Consider the following 15,403-nt stretch of genomic DNA (forward strand, 5'->3'; position numbering starts at 1 on the left):
CTGCATGATGTGACTAAAGATGTTTTGAAAAAAGTTGTTTGAAAGGTTTTTTGCACAGGCTGTACATCAGTCACAATTTGACTTGCACTTGATAATGCCTAGAATTTCACAGCGGCCTCCCCTTTGTGTGGCCGTAATGCACCCTAAAAACATTCATGCCTTTTGCGGCCAATGGCCGTTGTGCCCTTCTCCCTAAGTGCTGCACACTCCATCACGTGATCGGGTCTTTCTCACAGGCTACAAGTGAAGACAGACACATCGGAGACGCAACTGCGCGCATCCTTATCCAATTCCGAGGTGCATATTGAAGACAGAACTGTCCACATTTACTTTTCGTCAGCCAACAAGATGTGTCGGCTTAACGAACAGCAAAAGCACTAGCCTATGTCAATCTACTATCCCCCATAGTACAAAGGTCGACCTATTCTATGCGAGAAATAAATATTCCAAACTTAGTCTGTGACAGTTGTGGGATGCGATAGATCAAATTAAATACAACCACAAGTATCAAAAACTTGTTTATGCAATGTGGCTGATGCAACAGATCAGAACTTTTAGCTTGAAATGTTTATAAACTATTAGGCTATTTCTTTACATTGCAATGCGCACATGGTAGTAGGCTATAAGCGCAAATGTTTTATTAGCGCAAAACACCATTATCAAAAGTGACAGCAAATGCAATTATGCATGTAATACTTTTATTCTAAAAGCGCATTATGGTGAAAAGGATCTTCCCCAAACTTGAAACTCACTCGCTGCTTATATATGCCAGTTAGGCAATACATCCCTTGTAAAGCAGATTAACGTTCTTAATTTTAAGAAATTATTTGGCCACTTTAGTTGTGATACAAACCTTATTAAAACAGAGGCCTATGGGCTAGGCTACATTGAGGTGTGCGACTATGATTAGAAAAAGTCGCCAAAAAAAAGGCATTGTTTCTTATGCTGGGCATCATTCACAAGTGATAATATATAATTCACAAGTGATAGGCTAATATTGTCACCCATCAGACTATTCTTGATTTAATCTTGTCTTTACATATACTAAATAAAATGTGTGACATTTGTTTTGATTTAGAATGGACCATTATCATGCACCTGTATCGAAACAGGGGCAGGGGAAAAAATACATGTCATCTATGCACTTAAATAGCGAATGGAGGACAGTTTTCCCCGTGGTATATTTCATGCCAGCCAGGTAGGCTATAGTTCTCTTGTAAATATATGTGCTTAATATTAGGAAAGTTGAGAAATAAATATTGTAGTCCTAGCCTATAGAATGCTGATCCACCTCTTTTTACTAGGGGCCATCACTCTGTTTTCTCCCGCAATTGCATAGCCTATTGAAATGTTGAACAACATGAGCTCATGGACTCTCATGAAGTGTTTGATTAGATTTTCAAGTACATTTGCATTGATGTCAGAGTGATTAGAAGGGCAAGAGTGCTGAGTACCAGGCAGTTTGCAAGTTTGGTAGGCTACTAATGACCATCAGCAGCAACAGAGCTTGGAGAAGCCTAATTACCGTGATTAAACGATCACGTGGTATTTGACTGCCTTCATGACTCATGACCACCGGTGTGGCGGTAATACAGTCACCGCAACAACACCTCTGCCATGCTGACCCTCAACATGGGCCTGCCCTGGGGTGTGCTTAGCCCCGTCCTGTACTCCCTGTTTACCCACGACTGTGTGGCCACACACGACTCCAACATCAAGGTTGCTGATGACGCGGTGGTGGTATGCCTGATCTCCTTGTAGGCTGTCTCATCGATTGTGGAGGTCAATGACCTCTCTGTCAACGTCAGCAAGACCAAGGGGCTGATCATGGACTACAGGGAACAGTGGGGGTGTACACCCCCATGCACAGGGCTGCAGTGGAGAGGGTCAAGAGCTTCAAGTTCCTCTGTGTCCACATCACTGAGGACCTAACATGGTCCACTCACACCAGCACAGTCGTGGAGAAGGCAAAGCAGTGCCTCTTCTCCCTCAGGAGGCTGACACGATTTGAAATGGCCCCTCAGATCCTCAGGAACTTTTCCAGCTGCACCATCGACAGCATCCACGAGACTGGTTGTAACACCGTCTGGATTGGCAACTGCACCGCCCTCGACCGGAAGGCCCAACAGAGGGTGATGCGAATGACTCAGCACATCACTGGGGGTGATCTCCCAGTCATCCAGGACGTACATGCCAGATGATATCTGAGAAAGGCCTAAAAAATTGCCAAAGACTCCAGCCACTTGAGACATGGACAGTTCTCCATGCTCCCGTCCGGCAGGCGGTACCAGTGCATCAAGGCAAAGACCAACAGATTTTATCCCCTGGCCACAAGACTTAAATGGCTAACAACAACTCATCTCCCTCTCCCACAGCCTATCCCCACTTACTATGCTCATCCACTGGTCTCTACCCATTTAGACACACACACATTCACTGTCACGCACATACTCACACACATATTCACTGACGCTTTTCAGACCTGTTTCTATGTATATCCTGCTACCAGTCACTTTTATGTATAAACCTACCTCAACCACCCCAGTCTCCCTGCACATTGAATAAGGTACTGGCTCTGACATGTATATACTTGCATTCTTGTGTTTGAGTTTCTTACGTGTTTATTATATTCTCGATTATCTATATCATTCTTATCACTACATTGTTGGGAAAGAGCTCTCAAGGTAAGAATTTTACACCTGTTGTATCCTGTGCATGCCGCAAATAAACTTTTATATGTGTTACGGTGTGGAGGATTGGAAGTTTGCGTCCCGGTCGGGACAGAATTTCCACTTGTGTCACACGTGTGTGTGTGTGTGTGTGTGTGTGTGTGTGTGTGTGTGTGTGTGTGTGTGTGCGTGCAAATGTCTGTGCATAATTGAGGGTCACCACTCACCACTCTCAGCAGCCTCCTCTGCTCCTTGAAGGTGGCGCAGCAGCCCAGCACTCCCGTCACCATGACGATGGCCCCGGCTAGGATCAGGATGTAGGCGGAGGCGGCGTAGGTCGCGGAGGAGAGCAGGCTGATGTAGTCGCTCTTCTCCACCAGCGTCCAGATGCCCACCGCCATCACCACGCCCCCTGCCAGCTGGGAGGACAAAGATATCACATTGTAGAACTGCATAAGTGTTACTCTCCACTTTCTGGAGGACCGAGTTATGAAATCAGTGCAATCAAAATTCTGCCGTTTGATTGCAAATATGCAGACGGAGTCGAAAAGAGAACACACAAGACTGTTGTATAAAACACCTGTCTCCGGATTATATCTTCAAACTAAAGGGCAACCATGGCATCCGTGACAGAGCGGGAGAAGTGTCCATCCATGTATACAGTTAAGATAGTTGTTTTCATTTCAAGTTAAAGTGTACTATTACCTAGCTAGCTAAAGTTAGCTGGCTGGCTCACTAGCTAAAGTTACGAATAATATAACTACACAGATCATACACGTATCTCAGAACCATTTGTATTGCTAGTTATAGCTAACATTTAACCTGGTTGGTTAGCTACCTGCAGATTCATGCAGGGTAGTAACATTATGAGTTGGGATTATGGTTCATGTCTAAACAAAAAAAGACTCCACTATGCAAGTAACCATTTTATTACAAATAGAATGTTCATGATGTCACTGTGACAACTGCCGATAGACGTGACTGGTAAATTCGCTCTGGCTATCTACTTTGATTTCAGAGCACTCTCTTCTGTGTGCCAGAGCGCAGAATAACTGACGAATTTACGAACGATCAACATCCATTGAATATGGCCAGTGTCAATAAACGTTGGCCAAAAAAGCGTGATTAAATTGTTGCCAGCAGCACAGTTGCAGTCACCAATGCTCTGGATAACATAAAAACAGCCTAACCAGCTCTGCTAGGGTGAATAAAATGGTCAGAGTGAGCTGTTCTCTCATTTGTGTCTGGAAGTAGCTAGCAAACTATCCAACATCAGCCAGTTAGCTTGGGTGCTTGACTGCTGTCGTTAGTTCAGAATGCTCGGATCAATCCTAGTGCTCGGCCAGATGTGAATCCTTAAAGAGATGGGTGGGACTAAGGCTTTAGAGGGTGTGAACGATGGTGAATGGGTGTTGACAAAGTGCTCTCCAGTAGGTGTACCTAAACATTCAAGGGCCATTTTCGCAAATGTGAGAAATACATTTGCTGAAAGATCTAAAATCCTGTTTTTGCTTAGTCATTATGGGGTATTGTATGTAGATTGATGAGGGAATTGTTTTTATTTTATACATTTTAGAATAAGCCTGTAACATAACAAAAAGTGGAAAAAGGGGTCGGAATACATTGTGAATGCAATGTATGCTAGAATGGAGGTTTAAAAAACGACAGCTGCATTTGCATAATTAGCCAATACATATGACATAGCCCACACATATAGCACACCTTGCAATAAAATATTCTCTAAAAACTGCAATAAGATAACTGCAATAAGATAACCAGAGTTTGGTTTCTAAACCAGAGGAGTCCTCAAATAGCAGCTAGTCAATACCATGGTTGGCATTGCATGATGTCGGATGCATTGGAATAAAAGCAATAGAGAATGATAAAGAGCCTGTAGGATTATAGAAAAAGGAGTTGAGAAAGTAATGTTTGAGTTTCAAATACTAAAATGTTCAGTATGTTTACATGCACACTAATAATTTGATATTAATCTGATTATGGCATTAGTCATGTAGACACCTTACTCTGCTTATCTTAAATCACATAAGGTCATAATCGAAGTAAGCATATGCATAGTAAGCATTAAAACCAGTTTTTCTGAGCAATCTTTTGAATTATTAGGACATGTAAACACCTAAATCAGAGTTACAGTGGCTGTGAAAGTATTCACCCCCTTGGCATTTAGCCACTGGGATTTTTGCCCATTCTTCAAGGCAAAACTGCTCCAGCTCCTTCAAGTTGGATGGGTTCCGCTGGTGTACAGCAATCTTTAAGTTTTACCACAGATTCTCAATTGGATTGAGGTCTGGGCTTTGACTAGGCCATTCCAAGACATTTAAATGTTTACCCTTAAACCACTCGAGTGTTGCTTTAGAAGTATTCTTAGGGTCATTTCCTGCTGGAAGGTGAACCTCCGTCCTCAGTCTCAAATCTCTGGAAGACAGAAACAGGTTTCCCTCAAGAATTTCACTGTATTTAGCGCCATCAATCATTCCTTCAATTCTGACTAGTTTCCCAGTCCCTGCCGATGAAAAACATCCCCACAGCACGATGCTGCCACCACCATGCTTCAGTGTGGGGAGGGGGTTCTCGGGGTGATGAGAGGTGTTGGGTTTGCGCCAGACAGTGTTTTCCTTGATAGCCAAAAAGCTAAATTTTAATCTCATCTAACCAGAGTACCTTCTTCCATATGTTTGGGGAGTGTCCCACATGCCTTTTGGCGAACACCAAATGTGTTTTCTTATTTTTTTCTTTAAGCAATGGCTTTTTTTGGCCACTCTTCCGTAAAGCCCAGCTCTTTGGAATGTACGGCTTAAAGTGGTCCTATGGACAGATACTCCAATCTCTGCTGTGGAGCTTTGCAGCTCCTTCAGGGTTATCTTTGGTCTCTTTGTTGCCTCTCTGATTAATGTCCTCCCTGCCTGGTCCGTGAGTTTTGGTGGGCGGCCATCTCTCGGCAGGTTTGTTGTGGTGCCATATTCTTTCCATTTTTTTTCCATAACGGTGCTCCATAGGATGTTCAATGTTTCTGATATTTTTTTATAACCCAACCCTGATCTGTACTTCTCCACAACTTTGTCCCTGACCTGTTTGGAGAGCTCTTTGGTCTTCATGGTGCCGCTTGCTTGGTGGTGCCCCTTGCTTTGTGGTGTTGCAGACTCTAGGGCCTTTCAGTACAAGTGTATCCATTATACTGGGTTTATAACAGTAGGACTGGTGAGGTTAATGTGTACAATCGTGGCCAAAGGTTTTGAGAATGACAAATATTAATTTCCTCAAAGTTTACTGCTTCAGTGTCTTTAGATATTTTTGTCAGATGTTACTATGGAATACTGAAGTATAATTACAAGCATTTCATAAGTGTCAAAGGCTTTTATTGACAATTACATGAAGTTGATGCAAAGAGTCAATATTTGCAGTGTTGACCCTTCTTTTTCAAGACCTCTGCATTCTGCCCTGGCATGCTGTCAATCCTTGCATAATCAATGCTTGAAGTTTGTGGGTTTTTACTTGTCCACCTGCCTCTTGAGGATTGCCCACAAGTTCTCAATTGGATTCAGGTCTGGGGAGTTTCCAGGCCATGGACCCAAAATATCGATGTTTTGTTCCCTGAGCCACTTAGTTATCACTTTTGCCTTATGGCAAGGTGCTCCTTCATGCTGGAAAAGGCATTGTTCGTCACCAAACTGTTCCTGGATGGTTGGGAGAAGTTGCTCTCGGAGGATGTGTTGGTACCATTCTTTATTCATGGCTGTGTTCTTAGGCAAAATTGTGAGTGAGCCCAGTCCCTTGGCTGAGAAGCAACCCCACACATGAATGGTCTCAGGATGCTTTACTGTTGGCATGACACAGGACTGATTGTAAGCGCTCACCTTGTCTTCTCCGGACAAGCTTTTTTCCGGATGCTCCAAACAATCGGAAAGGGGATTCAGAGAAAATTACTTTACCCCAGTCCTCAGCAGTCCAATCCCTGTACATTTTGCAGGATATCAGTCTGTCCCTGCTTGCTGGACTTTCTTGGGCGCCCTGAAGCCTTCTTCACAACAATTGAACCGCTCTCCTTGAAGTTCTTAATGATCCGATAAATGGTTGATTTGGGTGCAATCTTACTGGCAGCAATATCCTTGCCTGTGAAGCCCTTTTTGTGCAAAGCAATGATGACGGCATGTGTTTCCTTGCAGGGAACCATGGTTGACAGAGGAAGAACAATGATTCAAAGCACCACCCTCCTTTTGAAGCTTCCTTATTCAAACTCGATCAGCATGACAGAGTGATCTCCAGCCTTGTCCTCGTCAACACTCACACCTGTGTTAACTTCTTATGGCTGCAGGGGCAGTATTGAGTAGCTTGGATGAAAGGTGCACAGAGGTGCCCAGAGTAAACGGCCTGCTCCTCAGTCATAGTTGCTAATATATGCATATTATTATTAGTATTGGATAGGAAACACTCTGAAGTTTCTAAAACTGTTTGAATTATGTCTGTGAGTATAACAGAACTCATATGGCAGGCAAAAACCTGGGAAAGAAATCCAAACAGGAAGTGGAAATTCTGAGGCTGGTCGATTTTCAACCAAGATCCTATTGAAATCACAGCGAGATATGGATGAGTTTGCACTTCCTATGGCTTCCACTAGATGTCAACAGTCTGTAGAACCTTGTCTGATGCCTCTACTGTGAAGGGGGGCCGAATGAGAGGGGAATTAGTCAGGTCTGCCATGACCTGACCATTCTTTGATCATGCGCGTTCACATGAGGGAGCTCTGTTCCATCGCTCATCTGAAGTCAATGTAATTCTCCGGTTGGAACGTTATTCAAGATTTATGTTAAAAACATTCTAAAGATTGATTCAATACATCGTTTGACATGTTTCTACGGACTGTTACGGAACTTTTGGACATTGTCAGCTTTTAGTGAACACGCTTCCTGACGTTGGATTTGTTTACCAAACACGCTACAAAAATAGCTATTTGGACATAAATGATGGACATTACCGAACAAAACGAACATTTCTTGTGGAAGTGGGAGTTCTGGGAGTGCATTCCGACGAAGATCAGCAAAGGTAAGTGAAGATTTATAATGCTTTTTATGAGTTTTGTTGACTGCACTATTTGGCGGGTAACTGTATGGCTTGCTTTTGTGGCTGAACGCTGTTCTCAGATTATTGAATATTGTGCTTTTGCCGTAAAGCTTTTTGAAATCTGACACAGCGGTTGCATTAAGAACAAGTGTATCTTAAATTCTATGTAAAACATGTATCTTTCATCAAAGTTCATGATGAGTATTTCTGTTATTTGACGTGGCTCTCTGCAATTTCTCCGGATATTTTGGAGGCATTTCTGAACATGGCGCCAATGTAAACTGAGGTTTTTTGATATAAATATGAACTTAATTGAACAAGACATATGTATTGTGTAACATGAAGTCCTATGAGTGTCATCTGATGAAGATCATCAAAGGTTAGTGATTCATTTTATCTCTATTTGTGCTTTTTGTGACTCCTCTCTGGCTGGAAAAATGGCTGAATTTGTCTGAGTTGGTGGTGACCTAACATAATCGTTTGTGGTGCTTTCGCTGTAAAGCCTATTTGAAATCGGACACTTTGGTGGGATTAACAACAAGATTACCTTTAAAATGGTATAAGATACATGTATGTTTGAGGAATTTTAATTATGAGATTTCTGTTGTTTGAATTTGGCGCCCTGCACTTTCATTGGCTGTTGTCATATCGATCCCGTTAACGGGATTGTAGCCATAACAAGTTAACGAGAAAATCACTGACATGATATCAGTTGGTCCTTTTGTGGCAGGGCTGAAATGCAGTGGAAATGTTTTTTGGGCATACAGTTCATTTGCATGGCAAAGAGGGACTTTGCAATTAATTGCAATTCATCTGATCACTCTTCATAACATTCTGGGGTATATGCAAATTACCATCATACAAACTGAGGCAGCAGACTTTGTGAAAATTAATATTTGTGTCATTCTCAAAACTTTTGGCCACGACTGTAGAGCAAGGGACTAGAGCGCAAGTGATCTTGCGAGAGCACTCGGCTTGGTGAAGTTTCAATTATAACGTGTAATGTTTTGATAAAAATGTTGATAAATGAGGTAAACCGGTATACCTTGGGTTACTATTGTGAGGTGTTATTGTGAGTGATTTGATATTCCTGGTACTTACAAAATACGAGGTAAGATTGGATTTTTGGGACCGTGTTACATAGATAGGAGACATGGGTACTCCGTAGGTAGTTTTGCACATTTAGATAGATGTAAGAATCTATACCATAGTAATCACAGCAGGCGATATCCCAGTGTGGATACAACACTTGTTTTGGGACCACTAATTAGGCAATATTTTGATAATGGTATGGGTTTCCCTGTTCATATTGACAGGGTTTGATATCTGAAAACAGCGCTAACTGGTTTTTCCTCTTCCCCTGTGTGTCCTGTGTTTGTGAATATGATATGAGAGTTGTGTGAGTGTGGAAATAAGTGTTAAATCTTAAGTTTAGATAAGATATAGAAATGTGTAAAATAAGTTGATTTAAATTTGGTTTCGATATGTAGCGTTATCTATCATTTCTGGAAGTCTAGAGAACCGTTGAGGATAAGTGTGGAGCATTATTCCCATGAACGGCCGGGGAGCGTCCGGGAAACTAACGCTTTTTGGGTTCCACTGGGAGTACGGCGATGGAGAGTCATAAAAAACACACATGGAATGGTTAATGTGAGTACCTAAGATTTCCTACGTTATACATGGACTCTGTACACGAACCAATTAAACTATAAACGCTTATGGGATTTTCTACGTCCGGGTAATACATTTAAATAAAATAGCCCATACAGCTTGGAAAAAAATAAAATAAAAATCGGGACAATGATAAGATCACCGGAAAGGGTATCTCCGATTGTTTACTTTAGAAGGTGTCTATTCCACTTAATGGAACACCATTATCTGATGTGTTTTGAGTAGGATTCTTTCTTCCAGGACTGATGGAAGTCCACTACAGTATGTATGTTATGGGAGCTTCCACATTAAATAAGGCCTGGCAAATTGTTTGTTTTTACCCTATATTATGAATATTTGTTATTGTTTTTAATGCCATGTCTGCCTTATTGTGAGGGGTCCATTTCATTTGGTTTTAGTGGGGTTTTCACAGATTAGAGCTGAGGTATCTAAAAGGGGCACACAAATTGAAAGTTTTATTTTTTTGTGTAAATTGAACACGTGAATTATTTTGGTAAGAAATGTACTGAAGAAATTACTGTAACCTGGGATACGAAATGTATGAAATGTTTGACTGTTTTTAAATAATTTGTCTAATCGGGAAAGAAACGCTTTTTTGAAGGGTTTGAATGACCTCTGACCTGACATTCTAGTGTGGTTTGATCGCCCTCACTGGAAAGCCAAGAGACATTGGTTGATGATTTAAAGGTCATATGTAATACTGATTTGAAGGTCATTTGTAATACTCATAATTAATAGTTATCTGTGTGATTCGGACCACGAAAAGGATAGACCTGTCTCTAGTCTATTTTTCTATTCCTTGAATCAAGTTATGGGTAAAAAAAAATATCCATGGAGTTAATGGTAGTAATTCTAATTTGATTTGCAGTGTTGGTTTTTAAACATTAATCACATTGTGAGTCATGTGTCAAAATGGGGGAATTACCAGCCCTTCGAGGTTTTTGGATTGAAGTTCACACCTCGAGCGATATATGAAGTGTATCGAGTGGATATATAAAGGAGTGTATTGTTGCGTTGTTTGTTTGTTTTGTTTCGATACAAAGCTCACCAGATTGCATCTGCTGGATGATCAGGATTTCTCCCTAAGGATTAGGCCTCTAACTCCCTAACCCTATTACTCCAGCAGTTAGGTCGACACTGTGATAGAGTATAAACCAATTTGAGAAGGAAAATTCAACAGTGTTGTTATTTTCTTTGACATTGGTCTTAGAAATTTGCATTGAGAAAATTGGTTGTAGTAATAATTTGGCATAGAGTAAACCATTTGTTTGGATTTCTTGAAATCAGAATAGCCTAAACTAAAATAGTTGTTCTGATCTATCCTCTTTTGAGATTATGGCAAAGGTAACTACAGATGGTATGCATGGAAGGGACAATTTGACCAAACCGTGTGGACCTCAAAACCCTCTCTAACCGGCTGAAGAAATGGTGTTCAATACGTCCATGTCCTGCACCACTTCTATTGAGAGACCTGAGTCCAAGCCAGCAACCTGTACACAGCATCCAGTCGAAGCTATCAACTGCCTTTTCTCTCGTCCTTTTCTCCAAGGAGTGCGACAGTAGTCCACGTGGAGTGAGCATGGAGAGAGATCCGTTCCAAAACTTCTCATGTTGCTGGTATACTGGTTGGCAAATGGACAAGACATAATGGGTAGTAAAGGTGGTGGCGGCTCAGGTGAGACATTGAAATTGGGACATTATCATGGGCCATCCACTTTGAACTGTGAAGCTATCTGAAGAAGACAATGAAGAGACACCAGAAGACTGAGTGCTCAGGGAAAGGGGGGGGGGGTTGATCAAATGTGCCTGTAATTGATTTAGACTTGTCCAAAATTGTTATTTGGGGGTATCAGGTTGATTGTGGAAGTCTACACACTGCTAAATTTATAGTAATTTAGACTAAGAATGCATTGAGATACTGATCTGTAATTATAGTCATGATGAGAAAGTTAAACACTAGAATTATAAGATTCATATTTTGTATGTTAATATAAATGTACATTCTGTCAGTGTGGATGTGTGTTAAATTGAGGGTTTTAACTTCTGTTCTACCACTCAATGTGAATCACTGAGCAATGTCATCCTAAAAATGTGGGTTGGATAATTGTGTTTTGATTATGATTTGTTAACTGAATGACTTTTAAAACTGACTAATTGATTTGAGTAAATTGTTAGTATGGTAATAACTAAAATCAGCAAAAAACGTCCTCTCACTGTCAACTGCGTTTATTTTCAGGAAACTTAACGTGTAAATATTTGTATGAACATAAGATTCAACAGACGTAAACTGAACTAGTTTCACAGACATAAACTGAATAAGTTACACAGACATGTGACTAACAGAAATTGAATCATTTGTCCCTGAACAAAGGGGGGGGGGGGGGGGGGGGGGGGGGGGTCAAAATCAAAAGTAACAGTCAGTATCTGCATTAAGTACTGCAGTGCATCTCCTCCTCATGGCCTACACCAGATTTGCCACTTATTGCTGCGAGATGTTACCCCACCCTTCCACCAAGGCACTTGCAAGTTCACGGACATTTCTGGGGGGAATGGCCCTAGCCCTACTCTCCGATCCAGCAGGTCCCAGACATGCTCAATGGGATTGAGATCCGGGCTCTTCGCTGGACATGGCAGAACACTGACATTCCTGTCTTGCAGGAAATCACGCACAGAATGAGCAGTACGGCTGGTGGCATTGTCATGCTGGAGGGTCATGTCAGGATGAGCCTGCAGTAAGGGTACCACACGAAGGAGGAGGATGTCTTCTTTGTAACGCACAGCGTTGAGATTGCCTGCAATGACAACAAGCTCAGTCCGATGATGCTGTGACACACCGCCCCAGACCATGATGGACCCTTCACCTCCAAATTGATCCCGCTCCAGAATACAGGCCTCGGTGTAACGCTCATTCTTTCGACGATAAACGCAAATCCGACCATCACCCCTGGTGAGACAAAACGCAACTCGTCAGTGAAGAGCACTTTTTGCCAGTCCTGTCTGGTCCAGCGACGGTGGGTTTGTGCCCATAGGCGACGTTGTTTCCCGGTGATGTCTGGTGAGGACCTGCCTTACAACAGGCCTACAAGCCCTCAGTCCAGCCTTTCTCAGCCTATTGCGGACAGTCTGAGCAATGATGGAGGGATTGTGCGTTCCTGGTGTAACTCGGGCAGTTGTTGTTGCCATCCAGTACCTGTCCCGCAGGTGTGATGTTCGGATGTACCGATCCTGTGCAGGTGTTGTTACACGTGGTCTGCCACTGCAAGGACGATCAGCTGTCCGTCCTTTCTCCCTGTAGCGCCGTCTTAGGCGTCTCACAGTACGGACATTGCAATTTATTGCCCTGGCCACATCTGCAGTCCTCATGCCTCCTTGCAGCATGCCTAAGGCACGTTCACGCAGATGAGCAGGGACCCTGGGCATCATTCTTTTGGTGTTTTTCAGTCAGTAGAAAGGCCTCTTTAGTGTCCTAAGTTTTCATAACTGTGACCTTAATTGCCTACCGTCTGTAAGCTGTTAGTGTCTTAATGACCGTTCCACAGGTGCATGTTCATTAATTGTTTATGGTTCATTGAACAAGCATGGGAAACAGTGTTAAAACCCTTTACAATAAAGATCTGTTATATGAGTGGCGCAATTAATGTATTATGGATTGATTGTTATGTCGATTGTGACATGTGTAAAGAAGTTGTGTACCAAAGATGTTGACATTATTCTCAGCATGCCCTGGTGGATGGAGAGGGTGAACTCTGATCCTGAGTGAAACTGATCCTAATCTATTTGACCTATATCCATTACCAAATTGCAATTTTTTATGATAATGATAATACTCAGGAAGTATAGCAGGTTTATACTAATGGGACATAGAGTCCATAGGTGTCGCCGTATGAATAGCGGGATCATGATGCTTGTCCTGGGTCATGTTCATTAGGCACTAACTTGAAGATATTTTACTTAAAATCAGGTTGTTACTATCGTTCTATCCAACAAGATAATGCTAATTTCAGTTTCTTCAGATGGTGCTATAGGGATGGAAAAGGCTATTTCTACCATGCTGACCAATGGGAGTATGCTCAGGGAGTATGCTCTATCAACATGATGATTTTGTTTCATACCGACTTAGACTGCAGAGAATTTCTTAGCGATATTTTAAATGTCTTTTTAAGATGAGAGAAGTCTCAAAATGGAGGATTGTAATAGAATAATTACTATATTGTTTAATACTGTTTATGCATCGAATAGCTATGATGAGTACTCCCCCATCTGTGTCTGTGGGACTGAGTTGGGCCTCTGGGGCTTGAGCTGATAGTTGACTTGGTGATAAAACCTAAAGTCTGCATTCCATAGACAAGATGTGGTGGGTGGAACTGAGATCAAGATAACCTGCAGGAGTAGAACAAAACCCTCATTGTTCCTAATCATCCTGGCACCTGGGCTGGGGGTAAAACAACACCAAGTGCAGATAAGCCACTTTGGGTTCATCTCGTGGTTATGACCAGCCATTATTAAGCATTTTTAGTGTCAGATATATAAGAACCAGGATTCCTCTGGAAGGTATTGTTTGAATAATTGTCCAAGTGTCTCTCAGTATACATGAATTTCCACAACAATACATAGTACTAGTCAAAAGTTGACACGTACTCATTCCAGGGTTTTTCTTCATTTTTACTATTTTCTACATTGTAGAATAATAGTGAAGACATCAAAACTGTGAAATAACACATATGGAATCATGTAGTAAGCAAAAGTGTTAAACCAAAATATACTTTATATTAGAGATTATTCAAAGTAGCTACCCTTTGCCTTGGCATTCTCTCAACCAGCTTTATGAGGTAGTCACCTAGAATGCATTTCAATTAACAGGTGTGTCTTGTTAAGTTCATTTGTGGAATTTATTTCCTTCTTAATACATTTGAGCCAATCAGTTGTGTTGTGACAAGGTAGGGGTGGTATACAGAAGATAGCCCTATTTGGTATAAGACCAAGTCCAAGAACAGCTCAAATAAGCAAAGGGAAATGACTGTCTATCATTACTTTAAGACATGAAGGTCAGTCAACGCAGAAATGTCAAGAACCTCAAAAGTTTCTTCCAGGGTTGTCACAAAAATCATCAAACGCTATGACGAAACTGGCTCTCATGAGGACCGCCATAGGAAAGGAAGACCCAGAGTTACAGTGGAAAGAAAAAGTATGTGAAACCTTTGGAAATACCTGGACTTCTGCATACATTTGATCTGATCTTCATCTAAGTCACAACAATAGACAAACACAGTCTGCTTAAACTAATAGCACACAAACAATTAGACATTTTCATGTCTTTATTGTACACACCGTGTAAACATTCACAGTGCAGGGTGGGAAAATGATGTGAACCCTTGGATTTCATAACTGGTTGACCCTCCTTTGGCAGCAATAACCTCAACCAAACGTTTTCTGTAGTTGCGGATCAGACCTGCACAGCGGTCAGGAGGAATTTTGGACCATTCCTCTTCACAAACTGTTTCAGTTCAGCAATATTCTTGGGATGTCTGGTGTGAACTGCTCTCGAGGTCGTGCCACAGCATCTCAATCGGGTTGAGGTCAGGACTATGACTGGGCCACTCCAGAAGGCGTATTTTCATCTGTTGAAGCCATTCTGTTGTTGATTTTCTCTTGTGTTTTGGGCCGTTGTCCTGTTGCATCACCCAACGTCTGCTGAGCTTCAATTGGCGGACAGATAGCTAACATTCTCCTGAAAAATGTCTTGATAAACTTGGAACTGTATTTTTTCGGCGATGATAGCAAGCTTTCCATGCAAAGCAGCCCCAAAGCAGCCCCAAACCACGATGCTCCCTCCACCAGACTTTACAGTTGGGATGAGGTTTTGATGTTGGTGTGCGTGCCGTTTTTTCTCCACACAGTGTTGTGTGTTCCTTCCAAACAACTCAAATGTAGTTTCATCTGTCCACAGAATATTTTGCCAGTAGCGCTGTGGAACATCCAGGTGCACT

The 15,403-nt window shown here is 41.9% G+C and overlaps 1 protein-coding gene across 1 annotated transcript in view; it reads right to left on the bottom strand.

Moving 5' to 3' along the window:
* Nucleotides 1-15,403, bottom strand: part of LOC120025205 (CD151 antigen-like) — a 53,563-nt gene that overhangs the window by 21,150 nt on the left and 17,010 nt on the right. The window contains exon 3 of the mRNA XM_038969670.1: nt 2,897-3,088. Within this exon, the coding sequence (XP_038825598.1) occupies nt 2,897-3,088 (192 nt within the window). The remainder of the gene's footprint in view (nt 1-2,896; nt 3,089-15,403) is intronic.

This window comes from Salvelinus namaycush, chromosome 30 (genome assembly GCF_016432855.1).
Source record: "Salvelinus namaycush isolate Seneca chromosome 30, SaNama_1.0, whole genome shotgun sequence".
NCBI lineage: Eukaryota > Metazoa > Chordata > Actinopteri > Salmoniformes > Salmonidae > Salvelinus > Salvelinus namaycush.